This window comes from Hemitrygon akajei, chromosome 3 (assembly GCF_048418815.1).
Source record: "Hemitrygon akajei chromosome 3, sHemAka1.3, whole genome shotgun sequence".
Lineage (NCBI taxonomy): Eukaryota > Metazoa > Chordata > Chondrichthyes > Myliobatiformes > Dasyatidae > Hemitrygon > Hemitrygon akajei.
The window spans coordinates 123,268,386-123,290,885 of NC_133126.1; the positions used below are offsets into that span (position 1 = coordinate 123,268,386).

Sequence of the window (22,500 nt, forward strand, 5' to 3'; positions counted from 1 at the left end):
GAAACCTGAGATAAAAGCAAAGATTTTGGAATCATTCATCAGGTCAGGCAATATCTGTGCAAAGAGAAACAGAGCCAGTTTCCAGTCAAAGACCCTTCAGAACTGGGAAAAGGAGAAGACAAGTTCATTTCAGGATGTGAGGAAGGAAATGGTTGGTGGTGAACAACCTCCTTGGAATGCTGGGTGAGAAATGAAAGAAGTGCTTGGTGGCAGAAAGTTGGTGAAATTGGTGGATATTGCATAGGGTGATTCTGCTAAGTACAGAGGCTTGGTGGAAAGTGAGGAATTCTATTCTGGCTCTGTAATGCGTGAAGGTACAAGAGACTGCAGGTGCTGGGACAGACAATATGCTGGATGAGCTCAGCAGGTCAGGCAGCATCTGTGGAGGTTGGGGTTAAGAAATAAGGAATTGTCAGCATATTAGGCTCTGATGCAAGGTTTCAACCCAAAGCATTAGCAATTCTTTTCTCCCACTGATGCTGCTTGACCGGCTGTTCCTCCAGCAGACTTTGTTGCTTTGTAATCCAACAAAAGGCAACTAAAAAAGTCTATAAATAGGGAATAGATGAAATATGAGCAAGACTACCCAAGGATATAAGAGAGTAAAAGGGAGGTGAGAGTTGATATTGGACCACTGGAAAATGATACTGGTGAGATAGTAATGGAGGACAAGGAAATGGCAATGAGCTTAATGGATACTTCGCATTATCTTCACTGTGGAGGTCATTAGCAGTGTGCCAGAGGTCCATGAGTGCTATTGCTATTACAAAGGAAAAAGTGCGAGGCAAACTCAAAGGTCTTAAGGTGGGTAAGTCACCTGGACCAGATGGACTACATCCCAGTGTCCTGAGGGAGGTTGCCAAAGAGATAACAGAGGTATTGGTCATGATCTTTCAAGAATCACTTGATTCTAGCATGGTCCCGGAGGACTGGAAGATTGCAAATGTCTCTCCACTCTTTAAGGAGAGAGAAAGGCAAATGAAAGGAAATTATAGGACTGTCAGCCTAAGCTCAGTGATTGGGAAAATGTTGGAGTCTATTATTAAGGATGAGGTTTTAAGGTACAAGGAGACTAATGATAAAATAAGTCAAAGTCAGCGTGATTTCTGTAAAGGGATATCTTACCTGAAAATCTGTTAGATCTTCGAGGAAGTACCAAGCAGAGCATTTGATAAGGTGCCACACATGAGGCTGCTTAACAAGATAAAATCTTAGGATATTACAGGAAAGATACTGTCATGGATAGTGGAATGGTTGACAGGCAGGAGACAAAGAGTGTGCCTTTTTGGTTGGTTGCTGGTGACTAGTGGTGTGCCTCGGGGGAGTATTGGGACCACTACTTTTCACATTGTTGTCAACGATTTAGATAGTGAAACTGATAGCTTTGTGGCAAAGTTTGTGGATGATATGAAGTTAGGTGGAGGGGTAGGTAGTGCTGAGGAAGCAATGCAATTGTAGCAGGACTTAGACAAATTGGAAGAATCGGCAGATGGAATACAGTATTGGGAATGATATGATAATAAGTTTTGGTAAAAGGAGACTATTATCTAAATGGGGAGAAGGTTCAAACATCAGAGATGCAGAGGGACTTGGGAGCCCTCATGCAAGACTCCCAGAAGGTTAATTTACAGGTTGAGTCTGTGGTTGAGAAGGCAAATGCAATGTTGGCATTTATTCAAGGGTAATAAAATATAAAAGCAAGGAGATAATGCAGGGCCTTTATAAGACACTAGTCAGGCTGTACTTGGAGTATAGTCAACAGTTTTGGGCCCCGTATCTCAGAAAGGATGTGTTGTGATTGGAGAGAGTCCAGAGGAGGTCCGCAAGGATTATTCTTGGAATGAACGGGTTAACATATGAGGAATGTTTGGCAGCTTTGGGCATGTACTCACTGGAATTTAGAAGAGTATGGGGGGATCTTTTTGAACCTACTGAATGTGGAAGGGACTAGATAAGGTGGATGTGGGGAGCTGTTCCCTATGGTGGGAGTTTTCAGAACTAGAGGGCACAGCCTCAAATTTGAGGGCCAACTCTTTAGAACAGAGCCTTACCTCTGTTTTTTTAGCCAAAGCGTAGTAAATCTGTGGACTGTTCTGCAGTGGAGGCCAAGTCTGTGGGTATATTTACAGTGGAAGTTGATAGTTTCTTGATTGGCCAGGGCATGAAAGGATATGGCAAGAAGGCAGTTGTATGGGGTTGAGTGTAATCCGGGATCAGCCATGATGGAATGGTTGAGCAGTCTCGATGGGCTGAATGGCCTAATTCTGCTCCTGTGTCCTATGGTCTTATGGTAATGCATGACCCTGTTTTCTGACTCAAGTTCTTCAAAAGAAATTTCAGAATAAAATAAATCCAAAATGTTACAGATACTGCAAACTTGAAATATAAAGTTAGAAGTATTTAGCAGGTTAGGCAGTATCAGTGGAAAGTGAGAAAGACTTAATGTTTTAGATAAAGTACCTTTTGTCAGATGTGGGGATGAGAGAATGTAAGTTGTGTTAAGTTTGAAGAGAATGTGAGGAAGGATCGGAGGTGTGAATTGTAGAGGTACCCTGCCCTGTTTTTAAAAAAAAGACACACGAAGTCAGGTTACTGACAGAGCCTGCTCTTCTCAAGAAAGATTTACGTGCACCATGCCTTGATCAAAACAAATTTCAGAGCACCTTAGAAGAAGAATTGTAGGGATGTATGAAGCCAAAAAAGGCTAGAAAAGCATTTCTAAGGACCTGAGTGTTCGTCAGTCCACAGTAAGAGAACTTGTTTACAAATGGAGGAAACTCAGCACTGTTGCTACTCTCCCTAGGAGTGGGTATCCTGCAAAGAAAAACCCTGAACAAGAATGGTGCTCATTATGGAAGGACCCTACCAAAGAAACCACTGCTCTCCAAAAAAAAATTGTTGCATGTCTCAAGTCTGCAAAAAGACCACCTAGATGTTCCACAATTCTTCTGAGACAATGTTCTGTTGACAGATAAAACAAAAAGTAGAATTTTTTGGCAGAAATGCAAAAAGTTGGAGGAGAAAGGGCACTGCACACCAAAACCAAAACCTGATCCCAGCTGTGAAGCATGGTGGAAGGAGCATCATGGTTCGGATCTGTTTTGCTGCCTCAGGGACTGGACCGCTTGCAATTGTTGAGGGAACAATGAATTCAAAATTGTATCAAGACATTTTGCAGGTGAAATACACCCACAAAATATTGGAGAAACTCAGCAGGCCAGGCAACATCTATGGGGGAAAAAAAGTACAGTTGACATTTCGGGCTGAAACCTTGACTACTTTTTTCCATAGACGCTGCCTGGCCTGCTGAGTTCCTCCGGCATTTTGTGTGTGTTGCTTGGATTTCCAGCGTCTGCAGGTTTTCTCTTGCTAGTGATTTTACAGGTGAATGTCAGGGTAGCGTAATAAAAAGCTTAATGGAAGTTGGATGATGCAACAAGACAAATGATCCAAAACACAAGAGTGAACCAACAACAGATTGGTTTAAAAAGAAAAATATCGTGTTTTGGAATGGCCAAATCAGAGTCCATACCTTAACTCAATTGAGATGCTGTGGCATGACCTGAAGAGAGCTGTTAATGCAAGGAATCCCAGAAGTATTGATAAACTGAAACAGTTTTGTATGGAGGAATGGTCTAAATTCCTCTTCACTGTTGTGTAAGTCTGATCAGTAGCTACAGGAAACTTTTGGTGGAAGTTATTGCTGCTAAAGGAGGTTCTACCAGTTATTAAATACAAGGATTCATATGCTTTTTCCGGCCTGGACTGTGAAAGATTAAGTAGTGTATTCAATAAAGACACGGAAAGTACAATTGTTTATGTGTTATTAGTTTATGCAGATTGTGCTTGTCTATTATTGTATCTTAGATGAAGATTAGACCACATTTTATGCAGAGAGCCAGGTAATTTCAAAGGGTTCACAAACTTTCTCTTGCAACTGTATATAAGTGTGTGTATAAAATTGCCGCTCATGAGCAGCTGTACGTCAGAAGAGCACACCTGATTTTCATCTCTTGTCCTGCTTCCACATACTTTGCAGTAGCTATGTTGACATATTTTTCAAATACCTGGACATAGGAGTGACACTTGAATTCCCACTGTCTGATCCAACAGAATGATAGCTCTTACATCTGTGTACTTTAATGGAATAGTGTTGATGTTTGTATTTAGAATACTTTCAGAAATAACGATGATAGCAATGCAGTTTTTCACATCAATAATTCTGCTCCTGCATGCAAAGGTTGACGGTGTGAGAATCACTGGTACATAAGTTGAAATTAGAATAACAGGGATTGTTGTCAGCTGTACCCAATTAGAGGAATTAGTTTGATTAGCATGAAACTATTTGCTAGCCTGAATACTTTAATGAAAACTTTAGAGACACAAATTCTAAATAATTATTTCTCAGACTTGCAAATGTAAAATAAATGACTAGAGAAGCTTTTATCTGTCATTGTATTTATTGCAATCTTCAGCATTGAATTGCATTACTACTTGTTTATTAAATCCACACCAGTATATACCATGGAGAATTGATAATGCAAGGTCTGTGTTCCCAATGGTTATAAAAGATGTCTACGTTAAAAACTATTGAGATGTTATTGTGATTTCCAGGAGTTTCGTATCTCAAACAATAACAAGCAAATGAAGAGGAAATCATTTGCTTCTATTGAATGAAGAATCTAGTTCAATGAATCACCTATCAGAGTCTGTGAATTCTTGTTAGGCAAAATTTCAGTGATTCTCACTGAGGTTTAATGAAGTCTTAAATTATTGCCATCATTTTTTAGTAAATATGGATACCACATGCTAACTTGCAACTTTTGTGATTATTTTTCTATGCATTCCCATCTAACTGAACCATCCTTCCATTTTCTATGCAGCGCGTGAAGCCACTTTGCAAAAAATTGAAAGTATCATCAAGGAACAGTTCGCTGTGGAAATGAGGAACAAAGAGCATGAGATTGAAATTATTGATCAGGTAAAGGTATTTTTTTGCTCCAAATTGCTGCTGGAAGCAGGAAACACGAATAACCTGTCCTTGAGAAATGATGTTTCTTCAATGCTTTAAGGATTCATATCATTTGTAGGTAAGACAATTTTTTAAACAATTGCTTATTATGTAATTGATTCAATATTTGCTTGTTTATAAAGCGCCTGAGCGAGGCCAGAAGGATGATGGACAAGCTTCGTGCCTGCATTGTGGCCAATTACTATGCATCAGCTGTTCAGTCCAAGGTTACTGAGGTAAGGAGAAAGAACAGGTATTCTGCGTGATTGTATTTTAATTATGTAAGTATTGTCATATGCTTCTGACTTCACTTAGCAGCTGCATGATGACGGCTCCTAGTGGAATTGTATAAAAATGGCTCATAATTGATGCGATATTCTGCGCATACAATCAGATAATCGTAAATCAAAAATGTCATTGTTTTTAAATTTTGTATTAGGGTCACTGGGAAAGGCTGGGAAATTATATGCTGTCGGTATTTGTAAGGCAGAATGTTAACGAATTTGCTTACCTGTTTTAAGCAAAATTTTCAAAAGTTCCAGCAAAGTTTCCATTTTAAGTGAAAATAAAAAAAAACTAGCTGGAAATCTGAAATAAAAGCAAAAAATGCTAGAAATGGGTAACATCTGTATAGGGAGAAATAGATAACATTTCACGTCTGGATCAGAAGGGTCTTGCACCAGATGAAGTATCCCAGACCTAAACCATTGAATGTTTCTCCTTCTACAGATGCTGCCTGACCTCGTATTTCGAACATTATCTGTTTCTATATTCGTTTTAAGACTGTGGGCTCTAATGCTAGAGGCAAATCATCAGCATGTATGATGTAGCATGTCCTTTGGATTGTGCTAAGAATTCAATTAGGAGACGGTAGGGATTGAGGGGTCTGATTTCAATTTGTCTTCATATGTGCATTTGAAACTGAAAAGCAGACAGTATTATACCTTTTTAAGGATGGCTGAGAAAGTTAAACAAGGTGAATGTACTCTACTTGATATGACAGGTCAAAATATTTAATTAGTGATAAATGAAAAAAACAAAATACATTAGTGTAACATGTACATAGTATCAGTCGGAACAGAAACAGGCTTTTTATCTGACCATGGCCACGCTATCATTGAGTACTTACCTATATTTACCTGATATACTAATACTTGCATATAGTTTAGTATACCTTGGCAGTTCAAGTGCTCATCCTTCACTTAAATATTGTGAAAGTTACTTGCTCTTCAAGAAGTGCATTACAGCATGCAGTGACCCTCTGAATGTAAAAAAATACTTAGATCCTTTAAGCATTTATTACTCACCTTAGAAATGTGACCTCTACTTTTAGACATTATCTCTCCAAGGGAAAAAGTTTCCTACAACCTCACTAATAATTTTGTGCACCTCTCAGCCCCCTGTGTTCTAAGGAAAATAAACAATCTGTCGATTTTACTAAAATCTCATGCTTTGAGTTACTAAGTGACTTTTAATTTTCCTCTCTTTTGATACTTCTTTCTATCCTTAGCAATAGAATTTGGTCACGTGCTTGGGGGTTCCTAAGAAAATTAAAGAACACTTTCTCTTCGAAAAGACCCCACAGTCAAGATTGAATCAAAGTCACTTTAACAATTGTACCCAAATTTACTGTGTCACAGAATGTGTTTTCAAAAATTTGTCCAGGGCCTGCATAATTTCAGTTGCTTTAGTGTACAGTGTAAATACTTTTTATGTGTATGTTACTGTGCTGAACTAACCTTTAGAATATCTCTAAATGTAGTACTGTATGTAACTCTTTAAGTAACCCCAACTTTGTAGTGGAGCCAGCAAAATAGAATTTGACATTCCAACATTTCTCTACTTTCTGAAGTAACCCATGAAAGCGGTGTGTACCCTGTATATTCTCTAGTATATGCTGATAGGAGTTTAATTGTTAGACTATACTAGCTGTAACAAATGACAGAACAAAATACAGGGGATTCCTTTAGAAAGCATTTATTCTGCTCCGTCATGAGAAAAATGCTTGGAGAAAGTACTCAAATTCAGGCACTCCTCTGCTTTCCAAGTGTTAGCTTTTCCTTACAATCCTTAAAATACAGTTTAGCCATGAAATAATCATTTACTTGGCCTTTACTTTTTTTCGCCAAATTTCTGTAGCTTTGACCCTTTGGTTAACTTAATTCTTAATGACATTAAGCTTCAGAAATTTGTAACTTCCTGAGGCACTTCTGTTTAATTAGAGTCATACAGCACAGAAACAGGCCTTAAGACCTTCCCACCCATGCTGACCATCAAGTATCACCAAGTTTTCCAGATACAGTGCGATTCCTTTTCATTATGTGCTTTGGGTATTTTTGCAATGACCCTGTATCTTTTGTGACTTGGCAACATGGTATTTTTGGCTGAGCCTTTGGGACAATTCATTCCTGTTGTCACAGAAAGATTGTGTGTAGGGTTTAATTTATTCTCTTAATGATATTATCTTGGCTAAAGTGGTCTGTTTGTTTTATTTTAGGGTCCAAGATCATATGATCCAACTGTTTTGAACCACCCTGTCATCAAGAAATTTTTAGAATCTCCTTCAAGATCATCCTCTCCAGCCAATCAACGCTCAGAAACTTCATCTGCCAACCAATCAGAAACTGATTCGGTCACTCACCAAACTGATTCTTTTCTAGACAAAGAGAGTGAACAGGAGCAGCAAACTGCAGCAAATGAAGATACTCATCCTGATGGGTCTGAAAAAAGAGTAGGGAGGAAAAGTGGACAGGTATATAGCCAAGGGGCAAGGCATAGTGTTAGTACTCGTATGGTAGTAAAGCATTGCTTATGAATCTTAAGATAGCAATATATTAACAGAAGATGATAAAGCCCCACATGGTCCTGGTCTGGCAAAATGTGCCAGGTGTCCTCTGTCATAACCAATGGAAATTGCATGTATTGTCTGTGTGCAAGGTTGGCATACTAATTCAGTAACTTGGCTTGTCCACAGATACACACACAACAAATGGTAATTTGAAAGATGAGCTGAGTGGGCATCAGTACCTGGGGGATCATCAGAAATTTAAAAAGCACAAACTGACAACAAAACAAAAATAAATCTAAATGCATTAAAAATTATATCCATAATGTAAAGTTAATGCAAAAATAATGGACAAATAGTGTGTAGGAAGTATTACTGTTCCTGAAAATAATCCTCCCAAGGGAATATAGAAATACAATACTTATAAAATTAAAACACCGAATATTTGTACAAAAATACAGAATACTTTTCTGCCACTCTCTACTGTACATAATATTATGCCACTCCAGATTGGATACTGGTCAATATCAATACTTAAATTAAATGTAATGGTCAGTGTTTAATATCCAGATATAGAAGAGGTGTAAGTTAAGGCAGATTGCAAGAACTAAGTGCAAAAGTGGCTGAATATTAGTGCCAGACTTAGAATGTTGGGGAGACTGGCTATGAAAACCAGCAGATTAATCTCAGGGTGAGTTGCTGGGCTTTGTCACCAACCAAGTTGGAAGACGATGGGGATTGGATGGTTTTGCTAGAGACCTGCAGTCTAACTAGATTGGAAGAGACAGATGAATATGATAAGCCCATGAAGATTAGAGGATAATGTTACATAATGTTTTCTTTTCATTCCTAGGATACTTGTGGAGTCCCAACTCCGCAGGAGATAGAACGACGGTGCGCATACCTCACATCTAGTGATGACCCTTCACGCCTTTACGTAAAGAAGACAATTGTCGTTGGCAATGTTTCGAAGTATGTTGTGGGGCTACTTTGGGGGGCTTCTGATCCTTAGGTGCTTAATTGTGCTTTCCTTTTATTGTTCCTTGGCCTGCTCTGCTCAGTTCCTTGGCTAATTTTCTTTTCCTTTGTCAAAATCCTTTGGATATTTTCTTTCTTAGTCAGACCTGTAACTACTTAGAATTTTGCTCATTTCATCCAAACATTCTGAAATAAGTTGAGAGGGTTTGTTAGTGAGGTCGATGTTACCGCTATCCTTTGTTGACTCTTTTCTAACACTGCAGGTATATTCCCCCAGACAAGAGAGAAGAAAATGATCCGTCTACCCATAAATGGATGGTGTATGTGCGAGGTTCACGGAAAGAGCCCACGATTGACCATTTTGTGAAGAAGGTCTGGTTTTTCTTACACCCCAGCTACAAGCCGAATGACCTGGTGGAAGTTAGGTGAGGCTTTTTCTCTCACCTCAGGCATCACTTCTGCTGAAAGCTAATCAATGTGGTCGAGTACATTACATCAGGAAGTCAAGACGATGGCAGCCAGGTGGTTAGTCCCAAGCCATGAAATTTGAGTAGCATTCTTAACTTTCATCAAACATTACCTTTCAGCTGAGGGCCAGCATGGGTTAGAACCATAACTTCCTCTATACTTCAACTATCCCTGTAGTACAGGGTAAAGTGACCTGTCCACTGTCACATCCAGGTCATGTTCCTTATGGACTCAAACAGAATGAAGTTTCCTTTGCACCTTATGCTGAAATAGACCCAGATTAATTATGGATGTATGAAACAAATTTCCAGATTTGCTTCCCCTCTTTTACTACTTGCCTTATGAACAGCTCTTTTGGCTCTTAAATAAGGATATGCAGCGTTAGGCTGTAACTCCTGGTTCTCAAAATAGTGGAGGAGTGAATCAAAATTCATCTGGCACTTTGCAGTGTTTTAAGTTGTGCTTTTTTTTTCCTTATTGAATGATCTTTCTCTTCTTGCTTTTATTTTGTACATAGTGAACCACCATTCCACCTGACCAGGAGAGGCTGGGGTGAATTCCCTGTACGCATTCAGATCCACTTCAGGGACCTGCGGAACAAAAGAATAGACATAATTCACCATCTGAAGGTAGATGGTTTCTGGCTGCCGCTACTGCTCTTTTGTTTCACTCTTATTAATTTGTGCTCAGCACACGATCCTGGAGAACTTGAGTGCTGGAGAAGTAGGATTAATATATAGTATGTGTAGTTGATAGTTGGCATAGACAATGTGTGCTGAAATAGCGGTTTCTGTGCTCTGTTACTCTGTAATATTTGTGATAAAACACAGCTCTTCATTGCCAATGAAGCACTCTTAGCAGGTGTAGTTTTTGTTTCATGTACAAATAATGCATGCTGTTTATATTAAAACTCTAATAATCCACTGTCTGACAATTCAGATTTCCCAACATTTTGGTATCTGGTTCAGCAGGAAATGGGTTTCCTGTGCACGCCAAAACTCAGCTGGGTCCTGTTCTCCATGTTGTTCCAAAATTCAGTGGGTGCTTGTATAACCACATTCTTCTGATGCTCACTAGGGCCCTATTTCCACCCTCACCACCCCTCATTACCATCCCCAAATCCTATAAGGCTTAGTGGGGCATTCGTGAATTTACCAACTTTACTCATTTATTGTAGTACTGAATAATATCTAAGTAAAAGTAAAATATTTTGGGGTATTTTTAGGTGTACTAAAAAATTAGTACTAGGTGTACTAGTCCAAAAAAATTTCTGAATTTTGCCACTACCATAATTCCAAAAGTGCCAGATTGTTGGATTTTTATGAACTCTTATAAAGGTCATATAGCCAACATATTTGGTTATTTACATCCAAGGATAAATTGTAGCCAATTCATTGATGTTCTTCAATTTCTGATGTAGGAACATTTTTGCCTTCCTCAACAGAAATGATACATTGGTTTAATGCCCCACCTGAAGGACAGCCCAGTCAACACTTCAATGCGCTGAAGTACAACAGAGGTGAAGTGCTCAGGTCCTGGAATGGAATTTGAACCATGACCTTTATTAAAGCCAAGATTTCTATAAACATAACCAACAAGCTGGAACTGTATCACTGCAAGTCAAATCATCTGCATGATGTATCAAGTTATCCAAAGTTATACATATTAGAGGCAGAATGGAGTTTTTACTGTATCTCATTTATTTGATCTGTGCCTCATACATTGCAACATTTTAATTTCTAATGCCAACCATCACCTAAATGAGATTGCCAATTGGGATTTATTTTTACTGCATTGTGATTACTATTTCAAACTTATTGTCTCTCTATTGTGGTAATGACTTCTAATATACTTTGCTACTCATTAGATGGAAATTCTATCAACATTGCATCAGTCTATGTTCAAAGTTCAAAGTAAATTGTCACCATATAAAACCTTGAGGTTTGTTTTTTCTCGGATATATTCAATAACCATGCTATAATAAATGAAAGACCACACCAACTGGGTGTACAAGCAGTGCACAAAGGACAACAACCCATACAATTACAAAAGAAAATAGAAAAAATATATATATAGAGAACATGAGATGAAAAGTCCTTGAAAGTGACTCCATAGGTTGTGGGAATATTTCAGTGATGGGGCAATTGAAGTTGAGTGAAGTTAGCCCCTTTGATTCAAGAACCTGATAGCTGAGGGGTAATAACTGTTCCTGAATCTGGAGGCATGAGTCCTGAGGCTCCTGTACCACCTTCCTGATGCCAGCAGCAAGAAGATAGTTGGCAGTGGGGGTCCTTGATGTTGAGTGCTGCTTTTTTGTAACAGCGCTCGGTATAGATGTGTTCAATGTGGGGAAGGCTTTATCTATGATGGACTGGGCCATATCCACCACTTATAGAAGGATTTTCCATTCAAGGACATTGGCGTTTCCATGCCAGGCTATGATGCAGCCAGTCAATATACTCCCCACCACACATCTGTGAAGTTTGTCAAAGTTTTAGATGTCATGCTGAATCCTCGCAAACTCTCAAGGAAGTAGAGGTACTATCGTGCTTTCTTCCTGATTGCACTTGTATGTTGGGCCCAGGACAGGTCCTCTGAAATAATAACACCAAGGAATTTAAAATTGCTGACCCTCTCCGCCTCTGATCCTCTGAAGAGGACTGACTCATGGGCCTCTGCTTTCTTCCTTCTCAAGTCAAAGTCAGCTCCTTGGTCTTGCTAACACTGAGTAAGAGGTTATTGTTGTAGCATCACTCAACCAGATTTGCAATCCCCCTCCTATATGCTGATTCGTCACCATCTTTGATTCAGCCTACAACAGTGGTGTCGTCAGCAAGCTTGAATATGGCATTGGAGCCGCACGATCTTAAAAGTAACACAAGTAGGGCAGGGAGCTAAGCACACAGCCTTGTGATACAGCTGGTATGGTAGATATGAACTGAAATCCCAAGAGTGAAAAATCAGTGCTTAGGCAACTGTCATTGTTAGTTCCTTGATCATGTTTTCAAATTTAAATGTTCATATTGATGGAGTCTGCAGCTCTTTCTGTGTTTACTGATCCATGTTTGGTATTTTTCTGCAGCTGGATAGAACATACACGGGCTTGCAGACCCTTGGTGCGGAAACGGTACGCTTCTCTGTTTCTCTTTAACTGATTCATCTGTTTTCCTATTCATTCTTCTTTCCCTTCCACCACCTGTTTGAGAATGTTGATTTCATTTAATCTAAATCCATAGGTGATAATGCACATGATTATTGCTCAGGTATAAACCTGGAATATGAGTATGGGTTAGATCCTGAAGGTATGGAAATTAGAGTCAAGACACTGTCTATATTTTATTGATGGAGATCCTTCCATTGGCGTCTTGAAAGGGATCCTTCCTTATTCTCTACCTGGAGGTTTGCAAAAATCCCACTTTTTCTATGGTTGACGCTTTCTTATATGTAATGATAAACTTCTCATTTAACCAAAATATTATTGTGTAAGTTAATTAGTGACACTCTTAGTGACACTCTACTGTTCATTTTAGTGTGGCTGTCAATCATGGGAAAGGTTAGGACAAATGTCTGCTTTAAAGCTGTGCCCAGTTGTGCCAGCTGATGATTTCATCCACTAATGCCTCATAGGCTTTCTAAATACAGCTTCCTTTAGTCCCATTCCAGATACCATTCTCTCTCCATGGCAGGTATCTGACACTGACCGATTGTAACAATTGGTGTCATATCAGACTCTGAGTTGAGATTTTACTTATCATTTCCTCACCGATCAACAAAGTTGCCTGTTTTCTGTTCTGTAACGTTTCCTTTCTCTCAGTTTATCAGCAGCTGTGAGCCTTCATTGTATGTATATCTCTATTCATGATCTTTCCAGCAAACTCTTGGCTCTCCTCCCAAGTTCTATCCGAACTTGTTGTTCCTGTCATAACTGGCATGAAATCTTGTTCACCACCATTTTGTTCCATGCTAAGTACTGCTTTGGATTTAAAGTTTTCAAATGCTATCAAATTCCCTTCATAGGATTCTGTCTCTCCATTTTGCCACTGTCTCCTTGCATGGCTTGGAATTAGATAACTCTATGAAATACCTTAGTGGGTTTCACTTTGTTGGGTAGAGTAGGAAATGTTCCCAGAAAAGAGGCATCTAAAACCACATGGCATAGGTTTGAAGTTGGGACTAAAATAATTATTTGGGGGGGCGGGATGGGAAAGATTAAGTGTTATGGGTTCCTAAGGAAAATATTTCTCACCCAGAGGGTGATTGCACTTTGGAAACCACTGCCAGATGAAGTGGTGCAGATAGATTCGCATAATCTCATAGTTAAGAAGTATAGCATCTCTGTTTGAATCACCAACAGATAGGTGGCTACAGAGCAAGTGTTGGTAAATGGAAGTGGTATGGAGCATGAACGTGATAAACCAAAGCTGTGTAACTCCATAAATGTTAATTCAGATTGTGTTCTGTTCTGATACTCAAACTAGAAAGGTGCATTTTCCTAATGATGGGTTTGGCACTGACAGTGCTCTGTGTGCATTTTCTCTGGAACAGGTGGTGGATGTTGAATTGCATCGCGACTCTCTCGGGGAGGACTACTGCACTGCACTGCCTCCTAGTTCCACAGCAACGCTGCTTTCTTCGTCATCCTCCTCCTCCTCCACCTGCAGTAGGACACCTCGGTCTGTCACGCCATCACAATCTGCATCGTCTTCCACCCCCCCAATGACCTCATCTGGAGGTGTGCATGGGCCTGTGGCTGTACTGAATGCTGCTTCAGGAAAAGTGTCACATGATCCATTGGGTGGCACTGCTGAAAAAGGTGAGTTGTCTCTTGTATGACTAGTACACTACACACATCCTGAAATATAGCATACAGCCATACAAACAAATTCAAAACCAAACACAATTCTTCTGTACAGTTATGTATCTCTTCATTGTATCTGCCTCCACAGTTTCTTCCGGCGGCTCATTCTACATAGTCACCACCGTCTGTATGGAAAATGTGCTGCTCAGATCTTCGTTAAATTTCTTCCACTCTCACTTGAAACTATGCTCCCTGGATTTAGATTCCCCTTGTATTGGAGTATTCAATGTATCCTATCTATGCCCTTCATAATTTTATAAACCTTTATGAGGTCACCATTCTGCCTGCTACATTCCAGTCGGAGAATAAACCAAACCTATCCAAGCTCCTTACAACTACACTCCTCTGTTCCGGGTAACACCCTGTTGAATTGTTTCTGCACTCCTCCTAAAACTACATGCATCTTTCCTGTAGTGTGGCCACCAGCACTGTATATGATAATGTGGCCTGACCAATGTTTTATATAGCTGCACCTTGACAGCTCAACTCCTATAAGACGTACTGGAGGAGTAGAATTAGGCCATTCGGCCCATCAAGTCTGCTCTGCCATTCCATCATGGCTGATTTATTATCCCTCTCACAATCTCATTCTCCTGCCTTCTCAGAACCTTTGACACCCTTACTAATAAAGAGCCTATCAACCTCCACTTTAAATATACCCAGTGACTGGCTTCCATAGCTATCTAAGGCAACGAATTCCACAGTTTCACCACCCTCCAACAAAAGGGATGTCCTTGTATTCTCAGACTGTGCCCTCTGGTCCTAGATGCTCCCAATATAGGAAACATTCTGTCCAAGCCCACTCTGTCTAGGCCTTTCAATATTCAGTAGGTTTTATTGAGATCCTCTCTCATTCTTCTAAATTCCAGCAAGTACAGTCACAGAGCCATCATAAGCTCCTCACATATTAACCCTTTCATCCCCAGGATCACTGTTTTGGGCAAGCATACTAATTGCTGTCTACCCTATCTATCTTTGTGTCAATTTTCAGGGATCTATTAACTTGTACCCCAATGACTCACTGTACATCAACATGCCTGAGGTCTCTGTATGTGTTCTGTTAGTCATTGATGACACAGGATACATTACCTCACGTTAATTTGGATTAAATTTCATCGGCCACTGATCTATTACCCTCTGCATCCTTTCACAACCTTCTTTACTCTCTAATAAAAACACAAAATGCTGGCAGAACTCAGCAGGCCAGACAGCATCTATGGGAGGAGGTAGTGACAATGTTTCGGGCCGAAACCCTTCATTAGGAGGGTTTGTGGAAAATGGGAGGAAACTAAAGCACCCAGAAGAAACGCAGAGAATGTGCAGACTCCACAGACAGCACAGGAGGTAAGGATCAAACCAGGTCCTCTGGAACGTCTCAGGATCTCTCCTGATGAAGGGTTTCGGCCCAAAACGTCGTCACTACCTCCTCCCATAGATGCTGTCTGGCCTGCTGAGTTCTGCCAGCATTTTGTGTTTTTATTTCCAGCATCTGCAGATTCACTCGTGTTCTTCTTTACTCCCTGCTGTTTCACCAGTTTCGTGTCATTAGCAGATTTACCATTCAGTACACTTACATTCTTGTCCAAATCATTACATATGACAAACAAGTTCCAACACTGATCCCTGCAGTAAACCACTGGTTACAGACTTTAAGTCAGAAAAATGTTCCTCGACCACTACCCTCTGTCTCCTATTATTAAGCCACCTTTTGTATCCATCTTGACAACATTCTTTGAGTTCATGTGCCCGACCACTTGCCTAAAGCCTTGTTAAAGTCCAAGTAAACCATGTTTACTATTGCCTTGATCAATTTTTTGTTTGTGTCCTCAAAAAAACTCAAATTTGTGAGACATGATTTCCCCTGCACAAAAGAATGTTGTTGCCCATTGAACAGTCCCTCCCTTTCCAAGTTAACATTGTCCTGTTCCTTAGGATTTATCTTCCAGTAATTTTCCCTATGATTGATGTGAGTCAGAGAGAGATACAAGGAACTAGGCCAACTGAGTACATGCCAATTATCGACTGCCTGTCTACTCTTTAATTTTGTATTAACTCCATTTTGTATTCTCCCACTTTCTCATCAGCTGCATGTAGATTCCACCACTCACCTACATGCTGGGGTCATTTGGAACATCTAAATAACTTATCAACTCTCATGTCTTTGGATGTGGGGTGGTGGGGGTGGGTGCAATAAGGGGCATTCAGAGGAAACTCGTACGATTTCGCAGAGAGAGCATGCAAACTCTGCAGAGACAGCACTCCAGATCAGAATTGATCAGGGCCTGTGACATTGTGAGGTGGTAGCTCTACTAGCTTAACTGAATAAGGGAAATGAAAGACAGTATTCCCATGTACTCATCAGTGAGCTGATAATCAGCATAACCAAGTAGGGAACAAAAAAGATCTGTGATGCACCACAGCTTGGGTTCCCTAAGTGTTGCTCTGACTTTGGCCTGAGTGCTGCTGAGGCACTGTACTTATACTGCCCGGGGTGCGCTTGAGTTTTGGCCCAGCTGTTCTCTCAGAAGTGCAGATTACTGGAGAGTGTCAGTTAGTAAACTTTGAGATGGAGTTGCATAATTGCATATACTGTAAACTCAAACTAGATGTGTTGTCACACACGTACATCTCCATTCCAAACCTGGTAAATGAATAGAAATACGCAGGCACTGCAACATGCATGGAATCATGTATGTACAGGCCCTGAAACAAGTAGGATGTCATATGTACATGTGTATATCCCAGAAATCAAGTCATACACATGTATAAACTGCTAACAAGCCACTGATTCAAGTTCAGTGACAAGTCAGAAATAGAGGCACATGGGCAGTTCAGTGATGCAGCTCCTAGAGCAGCTGCTCACATTCCAGAGACCCTGGTTTGATCCTTACCTCCTGTGCTGTCTGTGGAGTCTGCACATTCTCTGCGTTTCTTCTGGGTGCTTTAGTTTCCTCCCATTTTCCACAAACGTGTAACCTGGTAGACTGAAAATTGCCCGTAGTGCTTGGCTGATTGACAGGAATTTAAGGACAGTAGTATACAGGTTATGGTAAGATGTGTCAAAGTAGGTGGCTGATGTTTGCTGCGTGTTCTGTAAGCTGGGAATCCCCTTTCTCTGCTGTGTCTCTTCATTGACATTTTGGTACCCACTCAAATCAAACACTGAGGTAGTTTACACAGTTTTAGATCAGACTGGGACACACAAATAGCATATGTGAGTGGTAAAGAGACCTAACAGGTCCATCCACTGTGCTCCCAATTGTATGCAAATACCGGCATCTCATTCTCTAGTATTGTGTTGGTTTTAGACATGGCTGTTGACCAATACCACTTGTTGCAATCAGTCTGCAGTTCCTTTGGAAGTAGGTGGGCCTACTAATTAAATACTTGAGGTAGAATGGAATTTCTAATCTATTTAAGGTACTTTGTTACTCTCTGAATTTATAAACTTTGATTCCGTGCCCAGTTCGGAAAATATGAAGAGCTGAAAGCAGGCTGCTGATTGGTACAAAAATGTTCCTTTCATAAGGGCATTAACCTTCAGATCATTTGTAGTTTTCACTGTCTGCTTTGGCCAGGGTCCACTTCAGTGCAGGCTGAAATATTAAATTATGATTTTTTTTGTTTAACGTACTCTGGATAATAGAGTAATAAGTTCTTAGGAGTAAGCCTCAGGGGTAAAGATCAGAGAGTGATCTAATAGGTATCATTCTGACGATTAAAGGATTTGATTTAGTAGCGTTATTTCTTCCAGGGAGCAAGAAGTATAACCTTAGAGTTATGCTTTACATCTGTGCAGGACTTCGGGGAGTCCGCACCAGCAGTTTGAGTCCCTTTAATTCACAAATGACATGCTTACCTTTGAAGGCAGTGCTGCAAAGTTATATTAGATTGATGTTGGAACAAAATGAGGAGTCTATTGAGATTGAAGAGAAGGGTCCTATGTCCTTTGGACTCATAAAAGACTGCAGAGGTTGGAATCTGGAACACAAACTAAAAGAACACCACAGGCTGCTTCAGTGGAGGGAAATGTAGAGCCTTGGCTTTGGTTCGAGGCTCTTCATTTGGAATTCCTCCAGCATTTTGTTTGTTTTTGTTTTATATTCCTGGGAGTTGAGGAGAATGAAAGTTGATCACTAAATGAAATATTGCTGAGTTTTATTCACCTTTGGTATGGGTTTATTGAAGTCTCATTCCATGTCTTACACCAATCTTTGAGCAAATTCAAGAACAAATTCAAATTGTTTGCAAATTGGCACTGAGAACATTCTGGAAAATAGTACAGCATGATGGCAGAACATTAATTGTACAGTTCCAACCACCTGGGTGGGTTCCTAACTTTGGCTTTTTTTGTGGAGTTCGTACATTTTGTATGTGGCCATGAGGCTTTCCTCCAACCACTCTGGTTTTCTCCCATATCCCAAAGACATACTGGTTGGTTGGTTAACTAATGTAAATTATCTCTGGTATAGATGGGTGGCAGGAAAAAGTTGATTGGAGAAAACAGGTTACAGGAAAATAGTTGGGAGGATTGGAATGATGGGGACCCATTATTGTGGGTCGAATGTCGTCATCTTATGTTTGAAAAAAATAGAAGATTCTTAACAGTCATTTCTCAAGAGGAAATGAAAATTGTTTACAGTTCTTTATTTCTTTCAGTTAAGTTGGAACTCCCTGTCAAAAATGAGTCGAGTTCCAGCGTTCACATGGGACATTCTTCCCTGGAACGCACACCAACCAGGCCAGTGGCCACCCAGAAGGTGACATTTGGGTCGCATGGCAACTCAGCTTTCCAACCAATCACAGCCAGCTGCAAAATTGTTCCTCAAGAGCAGCTTCCCAGTCCTGCTGATTCTCCAGGAAAGTCGTTCCAACCCATAACAATGAGCTGCAAAATTGTGTCAGGTATGCATATTCCTAATATTGAAATGCTATATCTTAAAAAAAACTGGAAAAGTAAGTCGGAGGCATACCAAATGTGAGAAAGTGTTTTCAGAGTAATCCGATTGTAAATGAAAAATGCAGACTAACTCAGAATTGCTCTGATCCTTCCATCAGAATTGAGTAAAGGAGAATATAGCTTTTTATGGAATTAAATAGAATGGGGAGGTGAAAGAAGAATTAAGTAATTCTGTCATATTTTCCCTCCCTTTCTTAACTACAATCCAAACTGTTGATTTGGACCATCAGTGGCTTCTGTATACAATTGTTTTAACTAAAATTGACAGATAAAATGGATGAAATTATAATGGAAGAATGGAAATAACGGTTTGATTTGGTTGGAATGGATACAAATGATATAAAGTTTGGGACATTAAAAAGAACAGAAATGCTGGAAGGGAAGGAATGATTCTATGGGTGAAATAACAGACATTATGAAGATGAAATAGATAGGATATTATGGATATAAGTTGGAAATTATTTGGAATTGTTAATGAAACAATAGGAATGGAAGTGAGGACAGGAATGATTGTGAGGATGGAACAGTGGAAAGACTGGAAATGTGTTTTTCATGATAGTAATGTTGGGAAATTACTTAGATGATGAGGCTGAAATAATGGAAACAATCGAAAGTTTCATCAGAAAATGACAATATTTCAGGAAGGGAGCTCCCCAACACCCCTAAACATAGATACATTAAAAAATTATTAAGTCTGGGAATAATAATGAAAATAGGAAAATGGCGGTAAGTAATGGATAAGAATGGAAAGATGAGAATGATCTATTATCACTTTCCATAATTTCAGGCAGTTCAAATTGTTTTAAAGCCAATTAAGTAACTTCATAAGTCAGTGCAACAACTACTTTTCTCACAGCAATCTTGTACAAATATTATTATGATGATAATTTGGAATTGATCTAATTATATTGAATGTGAAAATGTTTTCAAATACACTAGTTGTTTCATGCTACTGCAGGATCCCCGATCTCCACACCATGTCACTCTCCTTTGCCACGCACACCATCTTCAACTCCTGTCCACATGAAGCAAGGATCATCAGTCTCCGTCATAAGTAATCCCTACATTATTGTGGACAAGCCTGGACAAGTAATTGGAGTGCCAACATCAAACACAGGTATGGACAATGATTAATCACATGCACCACTGTTAGTATCATGTATATTTCTCCTCCTCCTCCATCGACCATTTCTATGTACCCAGTAAAATGTACACATGCATGATTGCATATGTACTGCTGTTACATGAAACATTCACTCTTAAGACATAATGAAGAGAAAATGAATAATGAAGCAGGATTCCTATAGCCATGACCTGGGACTAGAATTGGGATAAATGAGTTTAATCAGTTTAACTAAGTAAGATTTTCCTTGATCCAATAGTTCTCCAAACTCTGGCTCCATTTCAAGGATAAGAATGGAAAGATGAAAATGATCTGTTATCACTGCCTGTGGATTTCAACTCCTTTTCCTCAGGTTGGGATCAAAGTTAAAAGAGGGGTGGAGATGGGTGTCACTAAGCAGGTTATTGGTAAGTTACGGCACTGTCTAGTGAGAGAAGATTAAATCGACATCATTAGGTATTTTTTAAATTTAGCTCTATTTTCAGTCTTGCAGCTTTAGTTTGGCTTGAGGCATGGGAGGCATGGCTCATTCTAAAGAGCATTTTAAACCATAAGACATAGGAGCAGAATTAGGCAATTTGGCCATTGAATCTGCTCCATCATTCAATCATGGTTGATCCTTTTTCCCCCTCCTCAGCCCCATTCCACAGCCTTCTCTCCGTAACCTTTGATGCTGTGTCAAGTCAGGAACCTATCAATCTCTGCCTTAAGTACACCCAAATAGATGATCACATTAAGAATGTTATTATGACCCATTGTCTTAGTACAAGGATATGTAACTCAAATTAGGTGGGCTTTTATTTTCAAATTTAGCCAAAATATTCAAATTTGAGCTTCAAAGCACATATTCGCTATTTCACTAACTGAGTAACAGAGCGGGGATCTGGTACTCCACATTGTTGACGTTTTCTAGGTCAGAGCATTTTTACGGAGAACAAGATCTACAAAACAACTATTTCCAGGGGTCAGTGACCTGAAATGTATTTTCTTTTGACAACATAACCAAATACATGTTTAAAGACAAGTTTGTTACTCCATTCACTGCCTCTCACCACATCTTTGGTACATGGTTCCACTTTGTTAGTGTTCTCAATGTCTCTTGTAAGGAAATTTTAGAACTTTTTGGCAGGCACATTGATGGGAATAAAAACAGGTCTTTCTGCCCATTGTATGTAAGCCAATCATCAGACAACTGGTAACTCTAATGTAAATTAAAAAAAAACTTTCACCAGATTCCCAGCATCTTGTCCTGATTCTATCACTCACCTACATAAGGGGCAATTTACAGTGATTAATTATTCTACCAACTACGTCTTTGAAATATGAGAGGAAACAAGGAGCACTGGAGCAGTTGCAGGGCAAATGTGCAAAGGCTATACTACACTGGAGATCAGGATTAAATCGCTTTTGTTATAGTGTAAGGCAGCAGCTCTTCAAGCTGTGCCACTAACCACTTGATAGAATCAGAATGTTTGAGAATCCTTCAAGTTCACACACCCATGCCTGTCCAGGATAGGAATAAAATCTGGCATGAAGGCCATCGGGGATGGTAATTCAAAGAGCCTTAAAATCAATCGTGCTTGTATCAGCTTTTTAAAAGAGCTGTACATAGAACTAGCAAGAGACCAGGGCTAAATGCAATTCCAGATATAGATGGCTGTGTTTGGTAAGTTGTTGTTCAAAACATTTAACCTTTCCTGGGTGCATTTCATAACTCTTGATTTCTGCAAAAAGCAACATTTAGGAATAAAATGCAGTGTTGCTGTAATCTGCCAAAAAACAACACTTTCAGGCATGTGAAGATAACAGAAATGTACCGCGAATATTGGAACTCTGGATGGGTGGCAGGGAAAGCACAGTGATTTGAAGTTAGTCGGTCCAAAATGTCGACTGCACTTCTTCCTATAGATGCTGCCTGGCCTGCTGCATTCCACCAGCATTTTGTGTGCGTTGCTTGAATTTCCAGCATCTGCAGATTTCCTCGTGTTTGCTATCTAAGAAAATATTATTTTGCAGGACTCTGACTCCTAAATATGCAAATAGGAAGATTTTACTGACTTTGTAGTGAAGTGCAATAATTAACTGACTCTGGTTGCCTCCCTATTTACAAATTCTTTAAAGCCACCAAGGAAAAAGTCTTACTTTTGATGTGACGTTAGTTTGGCTTTGTACTGAACTATGGGTCTCGGACTGTTTGTGGACTTCAGTTCGGAGCGCTATTTGCTTGCGGTTATTGTTTGCATTATTTGATTTGTTTTTCTTTCTTTTCACTGCACATTGGGGTGTTTGATTGTCTTTTTCATGGGTTCTTTTGCAT

The 22,500-nt window shown here is 39.7% G+C and overlaps 1 protein-coding gene across 8 annotated transcripts in view; it reads left to right on the plus strand.

The window, feature by feature from the left end:
* yeats2 (YEATS domain containing 2) overlaps positions 1-22,500 on the plus strand; it is a 155,311-nt gene that overhangs the window by 11,906 nt on the left and 120,905 nt on the right. For all 8 annotated transcript variants that reach the window (XM_073040755.1, XM_073040754.1, XM_073040760.1 and 5 more), the window contains 10 exons: positions 4,884-4,981; positions 5,155-5,247; positions 7,509-7,763; positions 8,650-8,768; positions 9,038-9,199; positions 9,760-9,871; positions 12,325-12,369; positions 13,788-14,055; positions 18,760-19,005; positions 20,019-20,177. In XM_073040755.1, coding sequence (XP_072896856.1) covers positions 4,884-4,981; positions 5,155-5,247; positions 7,509-7,763; positions 8,650-8,768; positions 9,038-9,199; positions 9,760-9,871; positions 12,325-12,369; positions 13,788-14,055; positions 18,760-19,005; positions 20,019-20,177 — 1,557 coding nt within the window. The remainder of the gene's footprint in view (positions 1-4,883; positions 4,982-5,154; positions 5,248-7,508; positions 7,764-8,649; positions 8,769-9,037; positions 9,200-9,759; positions 9,872-12,324; positions 12,370-13,787; positions 14,056-18,759; positions 19,006-20,018; positions 20,178-22,500) is intronic.